Source organism: Myxocyprinus asiaticus, chromosome 37 (assembly GCF_019703515.2).
Source record: "Myxocyprinus asiaticus isolate MX2 ecotype Aquarium Trade chromosome 37, UBuf_Myxa_2, whole genome shotgun sequence".
Lineage (NCBI taxonomy): Eukaryota > Metazoa > Chordata > Actinopteri > Cypriniformes > Catostomidae > Myxocyprinus > Myxocyprinus asiaticus.
Window position 1 is genome coordinate 24,114,026 of NC_059380.1, and position 20,919 is coordinate 24,134,944.

General features: G+C 36.2%; 1 protein-coding gene across 9 annotated transcripts in view; it reads right to left on the minus strand.

Annotated features, from left to right (window-relative positions):
• Nucleotides 1–1,825: 1,825 nt before the first annotated feature.
• Nucleotides 1,826–20,919, minus strand: part of LOC127428165 (adhesion G protein-coupled receptor L2-like) — a 188,366-nt gene continuing 169,272 nt past the window's right edge. For 3 of the 9 annotated variants that reach the window (XM_051676305.1, XM_051676302.1, XM_051676303.1), the window contains 8 exons: nt 18,316–18,407; nt 12,931–12,957; nt 9,630–9,798; nt 9,377–9,505; nt 8,724–8,820; nt 6,804–6,932; nt 5,945–5,962; nt 1,826–3,196 (listed from right to left, as the gene is read on the minus strand). In XM_051676305.1, coding sequence (XP_051532265.1) covers nt 2,439–3,196; nt 5,945–5,962; nt 6,804–6,932; nt 8,724–8,820; nt 9,377–9,505; nt 9,630–9,798; nt 12,931–12,957; nt 18,316–18,407 — 1,419 coding nt within the window. In that variant the 3' untranslated portion in view covers nt 1,826–2,438. Of the gene's footprint in view, nt 3,197–4,897; nt 4,951–5,944; nt 5,963–6,803; nt 6,933–8,723; nt 8,821–9,376; nt 9,506–9,629; nt 9,799–12,930; nt 12,958–18,315; nt 18,408–20,919 lie in introns of all 9 variants that reach the window. The other 6 variants (XM_051676306.1, XM_051676304.1, XM_051676307.1 and 3 more) reach the window with 5 other exon arrangements.

Consider the following 20,919-nt stretch of genomic DNA (forward strand, 5'->3'; position numbering starts at 1 on the left):
GTATAAGACATTGCTGATATCTCTTCTGAAACAGTCTAGAAAAGACACATGTGAGATTAATGTTTTTTTTTACCCTTAGAGAAGCAGGAGATTTAAATGAACAGTTCACCCAAAAACTTAAACTCGCTCATTGTTCACTTATCCTGATGCCATCCCAGATGTGTATGACTGTCTTTCTTCAGCAGAGCACTGAAAAATGTTGAAACTCTATAGGTCCTTATAATGTAAGTAAATGAGTGCCATCAGGCTGCTGGCTATTTGACGGTCCAAAAGGCATATTTAGGCAGCATAAAAGTAATCCACATGACTCCAGTTGATCAATTAATGTCTTCTGAAGCAAATCAATAGGTTGGTGTAAGAAACGTTATTATCTTTAAAAAAATCGCTTCCTGACAGCAGTCGAAGCATCAGTGACGTAAGCGCTATGATGTGTTCAAGCGCTTTGTAAACAACAGAGGAATGAACGTCACGCGAGTGTTAGTTAATTTCAAACAGAAATACAGTGCTTGGCGGAAGCAACGATTTAAAGTTAAAAACATATTAATTATCTATTTGTTTCGTACACCAACCTATTGATTTGCTTGATCAATTAATGTCTTCTGAATCTTAATTTTTGTCTACTGATGCACACTATGTAACTTCATGGCCAAATAAAAGGCACATTAAAATCATCGCAATATTCACAATATTGTTGAATTTTATATCGTCAGATATATGATTTCAGCATGTTCAGTATACTGTTGTGAGATTTCAAAGAAAACACTTTCTGAAGTGCAAAAGACTCTAAACTTCATAAACTGCCCTCAAGCTATAATGCAGCAAACTGTTCTAAGCCTGTTTATGAGGTTTCAAATTGCAGTTTATGTATTAGCTTACAGTGCTTTTCACATTAATGTGCATCACAAAGAGCATAAACACACCAAACCGCTGAGATAAAACAGCAATGAAAAATATGCTCTCAAAATTTAAGCTGGACTCTCAATTTGTCAGACTCCTTGTTTTGTACACACAAACAGGTAAACACACACAAACACACACTCATATTACCAATCACCAGTGAGTAAAAAAGTAATTAACATTCAATTAGACAAAAATTCACATTTATTTTTTAAACAATTTTTTTTACAACTTTGTAGAGATGGGCTTCTTAACATGTTTATCAAAGATGGGTTTCTTAATTTTGCTTATGAGAATGAACTATGTAGGCCTGTGCTGTAAAATATTCACAAAAGATTTGCAAAGTATTTTTTTAAATAATAATTTAATAAATAAATATCCAACCCCAGCTGCAGTAATGTGTCTTTTAAGAAGAAGTCCTCTTCTATGCTCAGCTGTGGCATTGGGTCGCTACATTATTCTTGTTTTGCACAGATTTGCACAAAATAAATTTGTGCAAGGCACAACATCCTCCGAATCTAACCAAAACTAAATGATCTGAAGCAACTAAATAATTTCCATGGACAGAGATGTCAGCAAAACTTTCTTTTGTAACATACATTTGGTCATCCACTGAACGCATCATAAACACTCTTGAAAACTTTTTAACACAATCATTTTTTCAAAAACTCTTCATTTGTTTTACATTTAGGATTGTTATTTATTTTATATCAATTTATTTTACACAGTCAATACAACAAAATATATATTTTGTTCTTTGTTATATCATCATTACCTTAGACAGTTTTGCGTATGAGAAAACATAAGGCCTGGGGTTTAATTGTTAGTGGTCACAGGGGATTTTGTTGATGTTGTGAAGGATGTTAAAGATCCTGGGTGTTAAACTCTTTCCGACCAGGAGAATCTCTGCATGTATTGAGGTCCTGTATATATATATATATATATATATATATATATATATATATATATATATATATATATATATATATATATATATATATATATATTTATAATCATAAAAAATAAAAATGAAATAAAAACTGCGTTCAAAAGAGAAATGTGAACATATGTACAACTTTTGCAAAATGTATGCACTGGAAATTGTTTTTCATTATTATTTATTTCTTTTTTGGCTTATTTTTATTTTTTAATGTGAAATTGTATTTCTAGAACCAGGCCCACACGGAATCTGTCCCGAAGTAGTCCACAGAAAGAGCTAATTATTAGGCTAATTCAAATTTGATTTCAGCTACCAATAAGATTGTAATGTTCTTAGCTCTGTTTATCACCATTTTAACCTGCTTAAATCCATTACATATAACTCAGCAGATTTTCCACCAAATTCAGCAAACAAATTGCAAAAAAGTCTGTAGATTCCATCTAGGCCTGCTGTAATTTATTGGACAGCAGCGTTATTTCTCCAGCATATGTGCAGTTATGTGGGAGGCTAAAAACAGTAAGATCACTCTGCTGTCAGTGGATGGGCGGGGCTGTGTACATGATGGGCGGTGCTTAAAGTTAGTTGTATAATGAAAACCATTTTAAAGGCTTGTGACCAGCTGCATTTGTCCCTCTCGTACGCCCCCCTCGGGGGCACAGTCATCTTTAGAGACGGGTATGATGAGGCCCTCGCTGCTGTCCCTGCTCATCTGATAATATGCATGCAGCTGTTGGGTGGACCCCAGATTGGGCATGCTTTTATAGTAAACGTCTTCGTTCTGGCTGTGTTTGGAGGGTGAGATTTCCTGACCAATATCCGGGCTGTTCTCTGAGAACGGTGAGTCTCTGAGGTTTGGCATGCTGGTGTACACCAAGTCTCTGTTAGGGGAGGGTAGGGTGGTCTCGTCCGGAGGCGGGAGTTGGCCGATGAAGCCGTGGGGTTGCGAAGCGTCCGTGCCGGCCCTCGCACTCTCCTGCGTGTGGTACAGGAGTGAGTGAGTTCGCTGGGGGATGAGGGGGGCTTCTAGCATGCGGGGGTGGGTTTGGTGCAGCCCAAGACCACCCACCTCACTGTCCCCGCCCACTTGCACCAAGGATGATGTCTCTGTGACGACAAGCTCCTCCCCTCTGCCAATCCCTGCCCCCTTTTTGGTGCTGATCCGAGACTCGGCGGCCCTGAGGTTGTTGTGCACGAGTTTAGAGATTATCATTTTCTCGAAAGCCGTGTCATTGAGACTCAGCCCGCATTCCATCTGCACACCGTCGCTGTAGTTATGAAGTGAGTAGCTGTTGTTAAAGTTACCGTTGAGTGGTAAAGTACCAAATGTATTCGTGTCTCTGCCGCTGGTCACCGAGTGTCCTGCAACAACATGACAGAACAAATTACGTTAGTTTCTTCTACTTCAGCAACTGCGACACATTTCTTTACTTTTAATGCTGTTTAGGACTCATGTTTATGTCATATCTATAAATGTCAAAATCTGACAATTTTAGCGGATGAAAAATTTGTAAATCTCTAGAACTTAAAGGGGTAAACTACAGTAACTAAGCATTAGGGACAATTTTGTGCTTGGATTTCAGCACAAAACCTTGCACACTGCATTAACCAGGCACTAAATTTGAAATGCCATGATTTGCTAATCATTGGACCTTATTCATGAAACACAAGCAGAACAAATGCCAAAATTAATTGCGCTAAAACCATTCTTACATTAATTTAATTCACTGCAACAATTTATGAATGACTTGCACAGTCATTTGTTCTGCTCATATTTCATGAATAAGGCCCAGTGATTAGCAACTCATGGCACTGCGCATTTAGTGCCTGGTCAATGCAGTGTGCAAGGTTTTGCGTTTTTAGCAAATTGGTAACACTTTACAATAAGGCCTCATTTGTTAACTTCAGTTAATGCATTAGGTATCATGAACAAACAATTAACAATATATTTGTTATATCATTGTTTAATCTTTGTTAATGTTAGTTAATAAAAATACAGTTGTTCATTGTTAATGTTAGTTCATAGTGCATTAACTAATGTTAACTAATATAACTTTTGATTTAAAAATTTCAAATGTTGAAATTAACATATACTAAGATTAATAAATGTTTAATAAGTATTGTTCATTGTTCGTTCATGTTAACTAATGTTGTTAACTAATGTTAACAAATGGAACCTTATTGTAAAGTGTTACCAGAGAATTCTTTTCAGCGAATACATACATCCTTTTAATGCAAACTAGGCACATTAAAGAATACGCCCCATTCACAAAAGTCAGCACTATTTGCGGCAGGAAAGCAGGCAGGAAACACATTTTATTTAAAAAGAGATGTTTGTGTACATTTTCTAGTGATCATGGCAGCATTAATTGATTAAATGATGGAGTGTTAAAACTGGGCATATACTGTATAGCCAGCATGTATTTGAGTGCACAATATGCATTTTAAAAAGCCCATTTATGTGCTTGGATTGCAGCAGCAATGGCTGCATTCTGCACAACAGAGCAATCAGAACTGACTCCGCAAAATGGAGAATGGTGTGGTGCAGAATTGCATTCCACTGACTTAACGGCAGTTTGCGTTGTTACCTGATTTCCATATTATTTTATTTAATCAGGAGCTCCAACAATACAGCCAGTGTATGCAATTAAACTACGCAATTCTTGGTGGATGCATTCTTGGTGAATTCACACAAATTTGGGGTTAGAATTTTTCTCAATAAAATGATTATGAAATATTGAAAATGAACAATTTCGAGGTGCTGATTCCAACTACATCCCAAACAACATTAAAAATTATTCAGCAAGTTTCAAATATCAAAGACACAAATTAAAGAGAGCAGCACAGATGTGTATTAACAGATGGGAAAGCAGTGACACTCACAGAATTAATCATCAACAGCTTTTATTTGAGGCGATGAAAAATGTAGGGTGGAGGGGTTTGAAAAAAAAAAAAAGCAACACAAAAATAAAGCCAAATTAGAAAATACACAAATTGCCATTTTTCACACTATAGGGAGTGAATGAAAAAAGAGCATCCAACAGACAGGAGAGAGAAACTCACTCTGAACAACTCACATCAAGTCTGTCTGTTCAGGCCAGCAGACCTGAGCGCTGCTGATGAACGAAAAGAACACAAAACAAAAGGAAAAATGGTTTATTTTAACACACGATGATTTATCATTTATGCAAAAAAATGAAAAGAAAGCAAAATTACAACATTAGCACAAGCAAAGGGTTCAGCAAATTAAATTAACATCACAATTAAGGCCTTTTCCCTCTGTTAAATGTCACAGTTGGGTTTATTTGCTGGACTGGAGTTCATGTGGTAATTTGAGCTCATTTGTGCAATGAAGGATGGACGCAGGTCCTTGTGAGATACGATAATCTTCAGCTGCATCTTTTGAGAGCCCACCGGTGGGCGGCTCAGACACAGTCACTCTCAGAACCTCTCCAAAAAAAAAAAAAAAAAAACAGACAAGACAAAGGAATGAGATGGCAAATTGCAAAAGAAGGAGGGTAATTTGAGGAATGGGAGTCTGAGAGCCATTTTGTCTGGATATAGAGACAGAAGGCTAAAGAAACAAGGGCTTTCCTTTGATAGAGTTCTTCATTAAAGACAAATCATGAACTGACATAGAAATGTGTTGAAGAGGAAACATCATAGGAGGCTTACAAATTGATTGTGGCAGACAATACAGGTAAAAAACTACCTGTATGATGAATCCGACCCAATGTCCAATTTTCTCGATTGAATTTTAACTGAGACATCATTAAACAAAGAGAAAAGGCACTCTACCTCTGCTTTCAGAAAAAAGTATCTGATCATAATGATGCATGCACATTTAAACTTCAGGAAAATCTTAATTGTGTGTGCAATGTGAATGCATCGTGCCAGCATCCCAGAGTTGTAAATGCAGAGATGGTGAGAGTTTCGGTTCAAATCTGAAATGATCGACCATCAACATTTCCTCATTCTAATAATTTCTGGACCATGTGCGGACATTATGTGGATGATCTGTTGATGAGCACTGAGTGTGTGAGTGTTCCGTTTGTAAATTCATGGTAAAACAATTACATTTAATGGGCAAATTTAAAACTGATTGCATACTTGTCTCTCTGTAGGTCACTGAGTGTGTGCAGGAAGGAGAAAGAGAAAACAACAATTGAACAGTTACCAGTGTCATGCCATTAAAAAAATCGGACATTAAAGGTGAAGTGTGTAATTTCTGTGGCACTAGTTTCACAAAACAGAATTGCAAAAATAATGACAAACAGGTTTCCCCAAACACTCACCCCCATCTACAATTGGTCCAAAATAACATATTATCCTGACCCAAACTTGTGGCATTGGTTAAGCCAATGTTGCTATGTCGGGCTGGTTAGGATGCTCAAACAAAGAAAGCAATGTTTTGAAACTGCAATGGAGCCACAATGTTTACACTTTACGGGTGAATCAACCAACAAATGGCTAACTATGTATCTGTGTATTAAGCTGGAATAGGAGATAGTAATTTACCATCGCAAACATTTCACACATCACCTTAAAAATGCAAATTAAATCTTATTTATAAAATAAAATAATATTCAAAATAAAATAAAATACATTTTAGGTACACATCACAACAGGTTCAATAAGTGTAGATAACCCCCTGTGCTGTGAAATCACTAGTTATTTATAGCTAGTATAGATCTATATTTTCACTCTAAATGAAACTATAAGGTGCTTTGAGCAATGCATCAAATAACCTCATCAATATCTTTACAAAGAGGAAAAACATTTTTTCGCCAGATGATTCGTTTTCCACTTTCATACACATAGCTTAATATTTCTGATCCATCTGAGTGTTTTCTTAGCACAGAGGGGCCAATACTACATAGTACTCTGAAAATACTCACAGTACTAAATAGTATCACATGGTGCATGTATCAAAAGAGCAAAAGGGAGTGTAGTGGATTAGTAGTCACACCTGGAGAGTGAAAGACTGGTACCGTTGGTGTGTTACATACAATAGTTTCAGCCAGTAAGGTGTTGTAGGGGTTATTAGTGCCTTGCGGTCTCAGAAGAGGGTTAGTAAGAAGATAATTGCCCGTCATTCCTGAAGCGACAAAATAAAAGAGGACAAATAAGATCAAGACCTCTGAGATGTCCATTTGCAATGTCCTTAAGAAATACACATGTTGAAATGTCTCTAAATGGATATATTTGTGTATTTAGTCTGGAAGTATGTTTAATTCAGAAAAAAAAAATAAATAAATAAATAAATAATAATAATAATAATATTAATAATATATATATATATATATATATATATATATATATATATATATATATATATATATATATATATATATATATATATATATATATATATATATATATATATATATATATATATATATATATTTATACAAATGTTTATATGCCTATAATTACAGAAAATATTTAAAGTAAAAATGCTCTAAACTATGTATTAGTAGATTGTTAACTGCATTGGTAACTACTGGATACCTTATAATGCATAGTGAAAAAACAAGTGTAAAAAGATGTTCCAAAATGTCCCTGTGTGATTAATCACATTTAATCATATTTTAAATAGTAATATTTCTCATGTCATCCTATAATGCCTGAATTTTATTTATTTTATTTTTTTTTACAGTGAATCTTACTGTAAGATTCAACAGCAACAGCGGCCTCCAGTTTTTATCGTAAAGACACTGAAGTGTAGGAGACATACCAGTGTTTTTTTATTTATTTATTTATTTTTATTTTTTATTTCATATAAATTTTTTGTTTGGATTTTTGTTTTGCGATTGAATGCATGCATAAGAGCAGTCTGAGTGTTTTAGTGCAAGCTAAAGTAAATGGCTCTGAATAATACAGCCTTACTGCGGGTCATCTAGAGATGAACATCATCTTCTCATTACATGTATTTCGGCCTGCGCTAAATAATACATGGCAGTTTTTTCCCCCCCTAAATCCTTGAATTACTGACCGTGGGCATATTTTCTACTGGCTATGTAAAACAGGCCCAAAATGAGCCTTTTTTTTTTTTTTTTTTTTTTTTTTTTGGTTACTTGACTTGCATTATCTTTTAATGGACATTCTGTTTCTTTCTAAGACATTTGATTAGACATTCTAATAAAATTTGATCCTATTAATGCATGTTCCTGGTCTTATTGTGAACATTTTGTTGGTGCACATTATTTAAAAAAAAAAAAAAAAAAAAAAAACATTTGCCCAGTCTTTCATCACAATGTAATAACTTGCTATGACACTGAAACAACTTTAAATTTGGCATCACCATTCTGGTTTGTAATGCCCACATTTCACTATCAGATCAATTCCAATTAATGTATAAAATTAAGTTGCTGAATATTCCATTTCACTTGGAAATACATCACATTACTGAAGTAAAATGGGCTGTGAATGGTGTTTCATGTTGACTTTAACTAACATAACATGAGAGATTTAAAATAGACAATCCAGCATGTTCCAAGTGTAAAACTAATCACGCTCTTCAAAAGATAAATAATTAAATTAAAATTTTGTTGTCCATTAATACCAATACACATCTAATACACGCCTAATTTTACTTGGCCACTGAAAAAAAAAAAAATTACATTCTATATAAATTACATTGTGTCATTTCTACCACTCAGTTCACTAAAATTCAATTTTGTCCTCATTACAACTACCATGAGGAGTGCAAAGATTCCAATATTATTGTATGTTAGAGATTTGATTAAATATGAACTAAATTAAATATTATTGCTAGACATGCTCAAACAGATTTAATTAAACATGGTTGGATTCTGATTGTACATCACTGAGTCTCATTCATGACACATTAAAACCCAGTTTAAATGAGTTTGGGTGTCTGACTGACCTTGGTTGAGTGTTGAAGTGCTGTTGATGTCTCCTGAGATGAATGAGGACTCAGACTGTTTCCTGACTGTATCATTCCACATTCTTCTGATTCGACTCTGTTAGATGAAGAAACATCGGTGAAACAATGATTACTATGTTTTGCTCTAGACAAAAAAGTTGCTTGTTACATCTTTTTCTGGTATGCATTTAAGAAACAGTACTTTTTAATTATATTTACAATAATGTTTATTATTATTGTGGTAAATGTGGTACCATAAAAATAAATAAATAAATAAATAAATAAAAAGAAGCAAAACAGAGCTATATTGTGCAATACCTGAACTCTTACTAAATATACTATATTGTACAAAATGATTGCAGCAATGAACTACAACATAAGCAATGCATCATAAAGCTTAAATAAAATCTGATTTTAAAAACATTTCTGAGTAAACTACGACCATCTGTCTTACAGCTGCACAAAAAAAAAAAAAAAAAAAAAAGAAAAATACTTTTGAAAACATACATTAAAGATCCATGCTGCATTCCTTGCGCAAGTGGAAGTACTCATAGTTTCATTTCACTCCTAAGTGAAATGTGTCTCATAACTGAATGTCATATTAAAAAAAGTTGAAATGAAAACAAAGGAAAATGGGTCAGTAGTCTTTTTACCTGAGTACCGGAGGAATAGAGAGCGCTTGTCCGTGTTGTTGAGGTCTTTGTGGAGTTGTGCGAGCTCTCTGTCGGGATCCTGCTGCAGCAGTACGTGTGTCGGAGGCATTTGCTGTACTCTCTCCGAACCTGCATTTCAAAGGAATGTGTTTATTTTTTTTTTTTTTACTTTTTTACTTTTTAAGGTGCACATCTCATTAAATTGGCTGCTGCCACGGCTCTGGTGGAACAATATATTTCAGGAAGCACTTACTTTCTTCTGAAGAAGGCAGTGGAAGGTGAAGATAAACATGCCCTGGAAAGTGTTGAAGATGGTGAAGAGATACGCTAACATTATGGATGACTCACTGATGAAAAACAAACCAAACGACCAGGTCAGGCCCAAGAGACACAGCAAAGTGAAGCCGCCCATGACCCACGACCTTCAAGAGCAAATAAATGAAAAACACACCAAGCTATGAAAGAGGGAAATTTGCTGCAGCATAGAAGAAGAAAAAAAAAAAAAAAAAAACAATTACGCCACTACATTTACAATATTATAATTATTAATTCAATATACATCAAATACAGGCCCTGAAAACCATTTGGACTCAGCACAAGTAGATGGGAAATGCAGTGGAACATATCGCTAGAAGTTAAATCAATCCCATGTGAAAAGGGGATTATCATAAATAAAGTTTAATCAGTATTGAGGCATTGGAGTGTGGAGTTTTTTTTTTTTTTTTTTTGTGCATGCCACACTACTGGGTAAAGACACATGATAGTGGGCTGCATTCAGACGAAGGGGAAAGGGAAATAAGAATAATCATCTCTGATTGGTCCATTTGGTGGAGGAGGTGCTGACAACTGGTCTCGGCTGGCTAAAGAAACCAAAAAGACAGAGCTAACTTTCATCAGAGGAGAGATTAACAGAGATTTGAGAGTATGAGGAAAGGAGGATTAAATGTATAAGGTGTTTGTGGGTGTTATGGTTTAAGGACAATTGGGTATGAGGTGTTTGAGGATAAGGCATTGGGGTATGATGCTATTGGTATACGATGGTAGAAAGGCATTGTAGTACAAGAGTATAAGGGGTTTGGGTTAAAAGGGGTATGAGGTATAAACAGTTTGAGGGTACAGGAGTATGAGTAAACAGGAGTATGGGGAATTTGAAGTTTGAGGGTATGAGGGGTTTGGGTTATGGAGGCACTGGAATATAGTGGCTTAAGGGTAAAAGGGAATTGTGGTATGATTGGTTTAAGGGAATAAAGGCCATTGGTGTTTGAGGATATAAGGATGTTTGAGGGTATAAGGACATTGGGGTATGAGGGGTTTGAGGGTATGAGAGTGGTTGAGGTCTAAGGGTTTAAGAATAATGGTTTAGAAAGGGTTTGAGAATATAACAGAATTTGGTTATGAGTGGTTTGAGGGTAAAATGGCATTTGGGGTTTGATGGTATAAGAGTATGGTGGTATGAAGGTTTTTATGCTATAAGGGTGTTTGTGGTTTGAGAGTATAAATGTACTAGAGTATGAAGTGTTTGAGCCTATGGGGGAATTTGGGTATGAAGAGTTTGAGGTTTAATGGCATTGGGGTATGAGGGTTTTGAGGGTATAACTGCACTGGGTTATAAGGGGTTTGAGGGTACAAGGGCATTAAGGGTTTGAAGGCATTTGGAGTTTCTTGGTGTAAGGGTGTTTGGTGTTTGAAGGTATAAGGACATTGGGGTATGAGAGGTTTGAGGGTATGAGAGTCGTTGGGGTCTAAGTGTTTAAGAACAATGGTTTAGAAAGGGTTTGAGGATATAACAGAATTTGGTTATGAGTGATTTGAGGGTAAAAGGACATTTGGAGTTTGAGGGTATAAGGGCACTGGGGTATGAGGGGTTTGACATTATAAGAGTGTTTGGGGTTTGAGAGTATAAATGTACTAGAGTATGAAGTGTTTGAGGGTATGGGGGAATTTGGGTATGAAGAGTTTAAGGGTTTTATGGCATTCGGGTATGAGGGTTTTGAGGGTATAAGGGCACTGGGTTATAAGGGGTTTGAAGGTACAAAGAAATGAAGGGTTTGAAGGCATTTGGGGTTTCTTGGTGTAAGGATGTTTGGGGTTTGGGGGTTTAAGTGCATTGGGGTATGAGGGATTTGAGGATATAAGGACACTGGGTTATGATTGGTTTGAGGGTATAAGAGTGTTAGGGATATAAGGGTTTAAGGGCATTGGGCTAAGATGTGTTTGGTATAAGGGCATTTGGGTTTTGAGGGTATATGGGCAATGGGGTATGAGGGTTTTGAGGGTATAAGGGTGTAAGGGCATTGGGTATGACAGTTTAAGGGCATCGGGGTATGAGTGGTTTGCGGGTATAAGGCCATTGGAGTATGAGGGGTTTGAGGGTATTAGGGTACTGGGGTATGAAGTATTTGAGAGTATAGGGGAATTTGGGTATGAAAAGTTTGAGAGTTTATTTGCAATGGAGTGTAAGGGGTTTAAGTCTATAAGGGCATTTAGGGTTTGAGGGCATTTGGAGTTTGTGGGTTTAAGGATGTTTGGGGTATGAGGGTTTTGAGAGTTTAAGGACATTGGGTAATAAATAGTTTGAGGGTATAAGGACGTTTTGGGCTTGGGGTTTTAGGGTATAAGGGCAGTGGAGTATGAAATGTTTGGGGTATGGAAGTATGAAGAGTATTACAGGTGTGAAGAGTATGAAGAATTGTAGAGGGTTGATGGTATGATGGGTAGGGATTTAAATCGTAAGGATTTAACAATTCCAGTTCTGATCCCTCTGAACAATTCCAGTTCCTTACCGGTTCCATTAATATTTCTTTTAGTATTTTTCAGAAAGAAATATTTGGAAATAAGATTTATTTTTGTTTTTTTCATTTACTGCCCCCAGCAGTCTGTTGTCAAATGATGAGAAGATTTCAACTGAGTAGTTATAACAAATCAGAAATTCAGAAACTGCACTACACTGGTCATGGTGAATGTTTTTGATTCACTAAAAAGAACCTGCTCATCTGAGTCATTTGTTTGGGAATCCAACTACACTTGTAGTGCTGTATGTTTCACACTGTAGATTCAGAAGCAGGGTAAAGCTGCCACTGAATTGCACACTCGAGAACCATTTACGGAACTGAACGGCATGAAAATCAAACAGTTCTAGGATTTTCATTTTTTTTAAAGGAACCGTTCTGAATGAGAAACAGTTCTCAGTTCCCAACCCTTATGATGGTAAGAGGGGTATGAGAAGGATGAGGGTATTAGGGATATGAGTTTCATAATTCTGTTATGAGTTACAGTGTATGAGGGGATATAACAAAAATAATGGATTTGAGGAATATGAGTGTACAACTCGTCTAAGGGGTAATATGGATATGAGGGTAAAGATACAGTATATGACAGTCCAGGTGGCATAAAAATGAAGAAACAAGTTAAGCTTAAGACAGACAGAGACAGACAGACAGCACAAATGTGCAGCACAGGGCGACGACGCTTCTGGAAGAGCCCAACAAACAGACAGTAAAATGACGGGGAACAACCATGAGGCTGTGGTAAACATGTCCAGCTAACACTCTTACTTGATAAATGGTTTATTATCTTCATAGCTAGAGAGCATGGCCAGCAGAGGAGAGAGACAACATTAGATCAGGCAACTCAGTTTCATTAGCATTAAAGTCCAAATTCAAGAATTCTTAAGTTAAAAAGAATGAAGCAAATGAAGCTAGACAGATCAAAAGAAGAGTTAGATTTTGCCCTCAGCTGTATACAAGACAAAATATTAATAACACATTTGATGATTGCATGATACAACCTTTTATAAAACTTTACTTCCACTGTAATGTCTCTCTACAAATAGACAGCCAAAAGAACACATTTGATTAATCCGTGCTATTGTGTGCAAACCCGACTTGCTTGACAAGACTAAAGAGATTTCTCTCAGGTCAAGTGTGCTTTTCCTTTTTACAATATTTAAAGTGGCAGTAGTTATATAAGCAGTCTACTGTAAGTTGTGATGTACAGTGAACCTTACCCAGGCAAATCAGATTTATAATAGCCATCACAGACGTGATAATTACTGGTATGGGTAAGAGATTAGAGAGAGAATATATGTATATATATATATATATATATATATATATATATATATATATATATATATATATATATATATATATATACAGGTGCATCTCAATAAATTAGAATGTCGTGGAAAAGTTCATTTATTTCAGTAATTCAACTCAAATTGTGAAACTCGTGTATTAAATAAATTCAATGCACACAGACTGAAGTAGTTTAAGTCTTTGGTTCTTTTAATTGTGATGATTTTGGCTCACATTTAACAAAAACCCACCAATTCACTATCTCAAAAAATTAGAATATGGTGACATGCCAATCAGCTAATCAACTCAAAAAACCTGCAAAGGTTTCCTGAGCCTTCAAAATGGTCTCTCAGTTTGGTTCACTAGGCTACACAATCATGGGGAAGACTGCTGATCTGACAGTTGTCCAGAAGACAATCATTGACACCCACTGAGGCTGGGGTCAAGGCATCAAGAGCCACCACACACAGACATGTCAAGGAATTTGGCTACAGTTGTCGTATTCCTCTTGTTAAGCCACTCCTGAACCACAGACAACGTCAGAGGCGTCTTACCTGGGCTAAGGAGAAGAAGAACTGGACTGTTGCCCAGTGGTCCAAAGTCCTCTTTTCAGATGAGAGCAAGTTTTGTATTTCATTTGGAAACCAAGGTCCTAGAGTCTGGAGGAAGGGTGGAGAAGCTCATAGCACAAGTTGCTTGAAGTCCAGTGTTAAGTTTCCACAGTCTGTGATGATTTGGGGTGCAATGTCATCTGCTGGTGTTGGTTCATTGTGTTTTTTGAAAACCAAAGTCACTGCACCCATTTACCAAGAAATTTTGGAGCACTTCATGCTTCCTTCTGCTGACCAGCTTTTTAAAGATGCTGATTTCATTTTCCAGCAGGATTTGGCACCTGCCCACACTGCCAAAAGCACCAAAAGTTGGTTAAATGACCATGGTGTTGGTGTGCTTGACTGGCCAGCAAACTCACCAGACCTGAACCCCATAGAGAATCTATGGGGTATTGTCAAGAGGAAAATGAGAAACAAGAGACCAAAAAATGCAGATGAGCTGAAGGCCACTGTCAAAGAAACCTGGGCTTCCATACCACCTCAGCAGTGCCACAAACTGATCACCTCCATGCCACGCCGAATTGAGGCAGTAATTAAAGCAAAAGGAGCCCCTACCAAGTATTGAGTACATATACAGTAAATGAACATACTTTCCAGAAGGCCAACAATTCACTAAAAATGTTTTTTTTATTGGTCTTATGATGTATTCTAATTTTTTGAGTTAGTGAATTGGTGGGTTTTTGTTAAATGTGAGCCAAAATCATCACAATTAAAAGAACCAAAGACTTAAACTACTTCAGTCTGTGTGCACTGAATTTATTTAATACACGAGTTTCACAATTTGAGATGAATTACTGAAATAAATGAACTTTTCCATGACATTCTAATTTATTGAGATGCACCTGTATATATATAGAGAGAGAGAGAGAGAGAGAGAGAGAGGGAAATAGAAAAACAAGAAGAAATGGGAAACAGAGAGAAATGAAAAGCAATGCTAAAGATTAGCAGACTGAACATGCAACATGCTGCAATGAAATCAGAGTTCAGTGGATTGTTTCATCTTGCCCTGTGGTGATGGGTGGAGAGAAATTTAGACACCATACGGCCAACACAATCCCCTGAGCAACATATTTTTAAGTGTGTTCTTCATGTTTATAACAAAGTTAAATACAACAAACCATGCATATTTCCCCACTGGCTGTGTGTTATGTTTGAAAAATCACATTAAATGCAAGCAGACTGAAACATAAAAATCCACAACATATTAAGCCCTGATTTTTTCCCCCACACATGGTCAGTGAAAGGAGGTGCTTAACCTCCAGAAAATGTTGATTGTGGACCTAATGCTTCAAAAAACAAATAAATAAAGCCAAAATATAACCCAGGGGTCGGCAACCTATGGCACGCGTGCCAGCATTGGCACGCGGAGGGGTAATCACTGGCACGCCAGCAACGGCAAGAGAGCAAGACTATTTTATTTATATAAATTCCGCACCTGCACTCCAATCGACATCTTGATGTAATCCTTCCTCATGATCACACAACGTGTTTTCATGAGCTGAATGCGAGACTAAACAAAAAGTTAAACTGTGACGAGACTGCAGTATACCAAACAGGCTCATGCAGCGCGTGCAAGCCATTCACACATCACAAGCTAGCAGCGCTTCACTTTCGGTTAATCGTGCGAGTAAATGTGCCCGCTTTGCTTCGGTCAGGCTGCGCGGATGACAGCCTACATTCCATGTTTAATTTGCTTATTTTTGCTTTCAGAACAACACGTGATGTAATAAGGAAAATACCACTATTAATCCTTGAGATTTCCAACCCAGCATACAGGTACACCGTCCTTAAACCATGGTCACACTCAAAATTACATTAAACGATTAAAAGAGAAAACATAAACCCACATCGTGGGGTTCAAAAATCTATTTCAAGTCCACTCAAAATATAAATGAAACCTGGAAATATAGTTTTAGGATTTTGCAGGTGCGATTCACCGAAAGGGCTAAATAGTTGATCAGCTTGTGATGCGCAAATTGCTTGCATGCGCAGCGCGAGTCTCGTCACACTTTATTAGTGTTTAGTCTCCCATACAGCTGATGAAAACACGCTGCATGTCATGAGGATTACATCATGATGTAGATTGGAATACAGGTGCAAAAAACTCTCTCGGTCTTGCTTGCATGCTAGTGATTACATGATTACAATGACATAATATAAGAAATATTTAAGATTCCATACAATTTCGTGATCAGTAATCAAATTCATATTGTACAAAAGGACATGTTTTCTTTCATTAAAGCACTTTTACAAGATGCTCTTTGAAAATTCACATGCAGGATCATGATTATATCATAATCACTGGGTTTTGCTCAGATTTTTCACTCAAACTGTTATGCTGATAATATCATTTGTAATGAAAAATAATGAAATTAGGAAAAATTCAAAATATGTGTGGACTCGAAAATCACATACATGCGCTCGGCACAGCCATTGACCAGGAAAATAAAAAATGGCACTCCACGTCAAAAAGGTTGCTGACCCCTGATGTAACCTATTTGTTGAAAGTGCCATAAACACATACATCTCACTTTGGAAGTCTAACACTTCTAACAAACATCTGTAATATTAAAACCATTAAAAACAATAAAAATATGTCAAACTTTATCAAATAGTAGCAGTAGCAGTAACACCCATCGCTGTGCCTGCAGAAAGAGTCAAAATAGAGCTGTGTGGTCAACCAATACACTTTTTCTGTACTTTTCTGCCACAGAAAGAGATCTCCCTCTTTGCAAAAAGAAACACATGGAAGTGCTTTTACACACACACACACACACACACACACACACACACACACACACACACACACACACACACACACACACACACACACACACGTTGGTGCAGCTATCCTTATGAGGACTCTCCATAGACATAAAGATTTTTATACTGTACAAACGATAGATTCTAACCCCTAATCCTACCCCTAAACCTAACCCTCACAAAAAACTTTCTGCATTTTTACAATTTCAAAAAAACATTGTTTAGTATGTTTTATAAGCAATTTGAATTATGGGGACACTAGAAATGTCCTCATAAACCACATTTATAGCATAATACCCCTGTAATTACCAGTTTGTAACCTAAAAAAAGTCCTCTAAACCACCCAAACCCACCCACCCACCCACACACACACACACACACACACACACACACACACACACACACACACACACACACAGAGTTTAGTGGTCACTGTAAAGGAGCTACAGCAGAGAGGCTGTCTCGATCATTATGTGCCTCTCAGGCTGTCACTCCCATTAATGGACGCTGTGCACCTGAAGAGAATAACATCTGTCTGGAGTCCGTCTGAATTCCTTTAGCGGATGCACTTAAATTCATCTGAGCAAAAGTTGCGGTTTAGTAGATTCTTTACTCGCTATACAGTGGGGTTCAAAGCTAAAAAAGTTCACTTGTGAAAATACACCAATTTGCTTCTTATATTAACAGCAAGATATAAAAAAAAAAACTTTAGCTGGTATAAACCAGTGTTTTTATTGTTTATGAAGATTAAAACAAAAGTTAAATGTAAACATTTCTAATAACTGAAATAAGAATAAAAACATAAAGGGAAAAACTAAAACTAAGATATATTTTCAGGACTCCAAATCTAGCTCACATAAAATAAAAATGAACTCAAATTAATTTCAGTTTTAGATACAAAGTATATTATAAAATTTGAAACCTTTACAACCTGGCATCATTTAACATGATAATGATACTACTAGATAATAACACTAGAGAATTCATTTTAAAAGCTCTATAATAATGAAAATACATAATAAATAAATAAATAAATATGCTGAATAAAACTATATTAAAACTAAATCATATAGTGAAAACCAATGACAACAAAACTAAATTGAAAGGACAAATTGAAAATAAGTTTGTGCAAAATCTGATGATTTCTGCTATCCCAACATTATCTGATAATGTTTAAAAAAAAAGTGCTTCAATGGAAGCAAGGAAATCTGATCCTTTACACAAAGGTGAAAAAGGTCTCAAATTTACTAATTTAATTTGTGACTTAATTTTTTTTTAAATCCAATAACAGTTTCTTTCCAGGTTTCAATTAGATTTTGAATCACAGATTTTCAATGTGGACTATTGAACCCCACTGTACAATGTAACCAAGGACCGATGTCTGTTCCCATCCTCCATTTCAACTTCACAATGTTTCTTCCTTTTACTGGGTGGCAGCACACTTTAACGCCACATGAGCAGAAATATTGAATAAAATATTGTGACTTACTTGATGTGCTCTAGTCTGCTAGAATCGGGTTTCAGTGTTGTGGAGTGTTTCATCATTTTGTACATTGTGATGAGCAGAAAGACAAGATTGAGCTGTGAAAAAAAAAAAAGAAAAAAGAAAAACCTTTGTAAATAAATAAAATAAATTACAATAAAGATTAGAGAAGTGATGCGTTATAGAGAGCATTAATTGAAAACAGCCATCTAAGTCTCCCTTCAGCCAGTGCCTAATAGGCTACAATGACCATCTGGTATATTGCGGGACAAAGCCAAGATGACTGGCGCCAAATTCAGTGTCATTATACATCAATACAAGAATGCAAAAAAACAATAAAACCGTTTAACTGCAGAATGAAAACACAAATAGTTCAGAGAAGCTCAGAGACCGCACATGAGGAAACAGATATTTGAGATTTGCTAATGGAAGATATATACACTACAGTCAAACATCTGAACACATTTAAATTAATTTATGTTTCTCATAATCATAAAACCTTTTGATCTAATGACTAATGTGCTTGAAATTAGTGTTCTTGAAACAGTACATATGATTTGTGACTGAGCGTGATTTTCTTTGTAAAATTAAATTGTAATTTAGCATTTTAAATTAATACTCATTAATTAATTGAATTTAGTAAATAACCTGGAATATAACTTTTAGTTAAAAAGATAAAGTATATCTTTGCTCAGTTTAGAAAAAAACCCCAGCAAGAATCATTGAAAGTGTCCAAGAGTGTTCAGCACGTTTAGCTAGATAAAGAATTTCAAATTTGTTCAAACGTTTAAATGAGTAAACAAACCTCTGCACATCTGTTTCTTTCACATTAAAACATTCATAATAAAACATCAGGTACATTGAAGACACATTCACACACACTTATACAATGAAACACACTCCATGAGAAAGACGTAATAACAAGCTAAAGTAACGTATTGGTCATACTTTATCGTGTACAGTGTAAAATTACTTCCCAATAGCTACACTCATCATGTTTTACCCATGTGTTTGGGACGACAATGTGGTGACGGAACATTTTCTGGTCTAAACCATTTTTTGGAGCACAGACAAGTGAGGACATAGCAGTCTATCATTTGTGGTGTGTCACCGAGCTCAAACGAGCTCTTCAACTCCTCGTTCGGCCGCACAAGCTCATCATTCCACCATCAAAATAGTGATGCCGATCAATAAGATGCCATTCATGCAATCAACCGCCATGGCTTCTCAGAGACATTAAGCTGAGAGAGTGATCCTTCTATAGAACAGGCATTTGCGCTTGCGTTTGTGTCCCTCCTTTACCTATGTGTTAAAATTAAACAATGAAAATAGCTGATCACAACTTTTACTCTGTATTACTATAGACATCGTAGGACTGTCTACACCCCTTTGTTTCCAGCTACAGTAGGCACATTTTGATGAAAACAGAATATATGAAGCAAAAAGTTAGCATTTTATTGTAACATTCTTTACTCTCACTTATATCAGGTTATGTGTCAACCCTTTTTGAGGTACTACTGTATTCCATAAAAAAGAAAGAAAGAAATTATTAGGTGTCTTTAACAACGATGTATTTAAGTACAATGTACTTATATACTTACAAGTTATTGCATTGTACTTACATTTACAGTTCCTGCATTTGCAACACGTTCTCACTCCCAAGGCGTCAATGACTGACACTTGTGCAAGAGCCCAGCGCGTCAATCTACAGACGCCAAAAGTGCCCTCTGGCATCAGTTTTATGACGCATCCGGCAAGTGCCTTCTTTTCAATGAGAAACCTTTGATGTCAACCGATTGACGCGATGGGCATTAGAATTTTAGCATCATTTAATTATACGTTGGGGTAAAATTTTGTCATCGTGACATATGTTGGGGGTATGATTTTCATTTCATTTGAAATCAGCAACATTTATTCACAGTTGTTAATATTTAATCTGTTGTTTATCTGTCTATTTAATCTTTCTGTTCACATCCTGCACTGCTGAAGTGACCCGTTTCATTCCGGATGTATTCAGAGTGTTACAATCATTTCATGTGAAGAACAAACCTAAATGTACGTTTTTAGTCACCGATCGCGGTCACCCGGCATCCACCGTAACACATGCTGCAAACGTTTCATTCTAACACATTCAAAATTGCCGACTCAAGTGTAATGACACGGGTTTGACGTCAGAGACTCAGCGATTATGCCATTGGCTCTCGCTTGTTTTGTGACCGATTACAACGACCTCAAGTTCGGATTTACATGTATTTTTTTAATGAGATGTGCTGGTACAATCAGGATGACACAGGATCAGGATGCCTTCATGGAGGGGGAATATTTTTTACTGATTAAAACCTTCAGTTTCACTCTGCTACTCACATGATGCCATCGTATGGTTTGGAATATTATTATAGTGCATTTTTAAAAATAAACGATCGTGACTGTACTTTATCTGCTTGTTACGTCTTTTCTATTGTCGAGAACTGGTTGATTTTAGGCATAAATGTGCGGTTGGGTGCTTAAAAATATCTATAAATAGTGTTATTATATATCACATTATGAATATCTAAGTGTTTCTTTCATGTTTTATATTGTTGATTATCAGTTAGGTTTAGAAATGGGGTT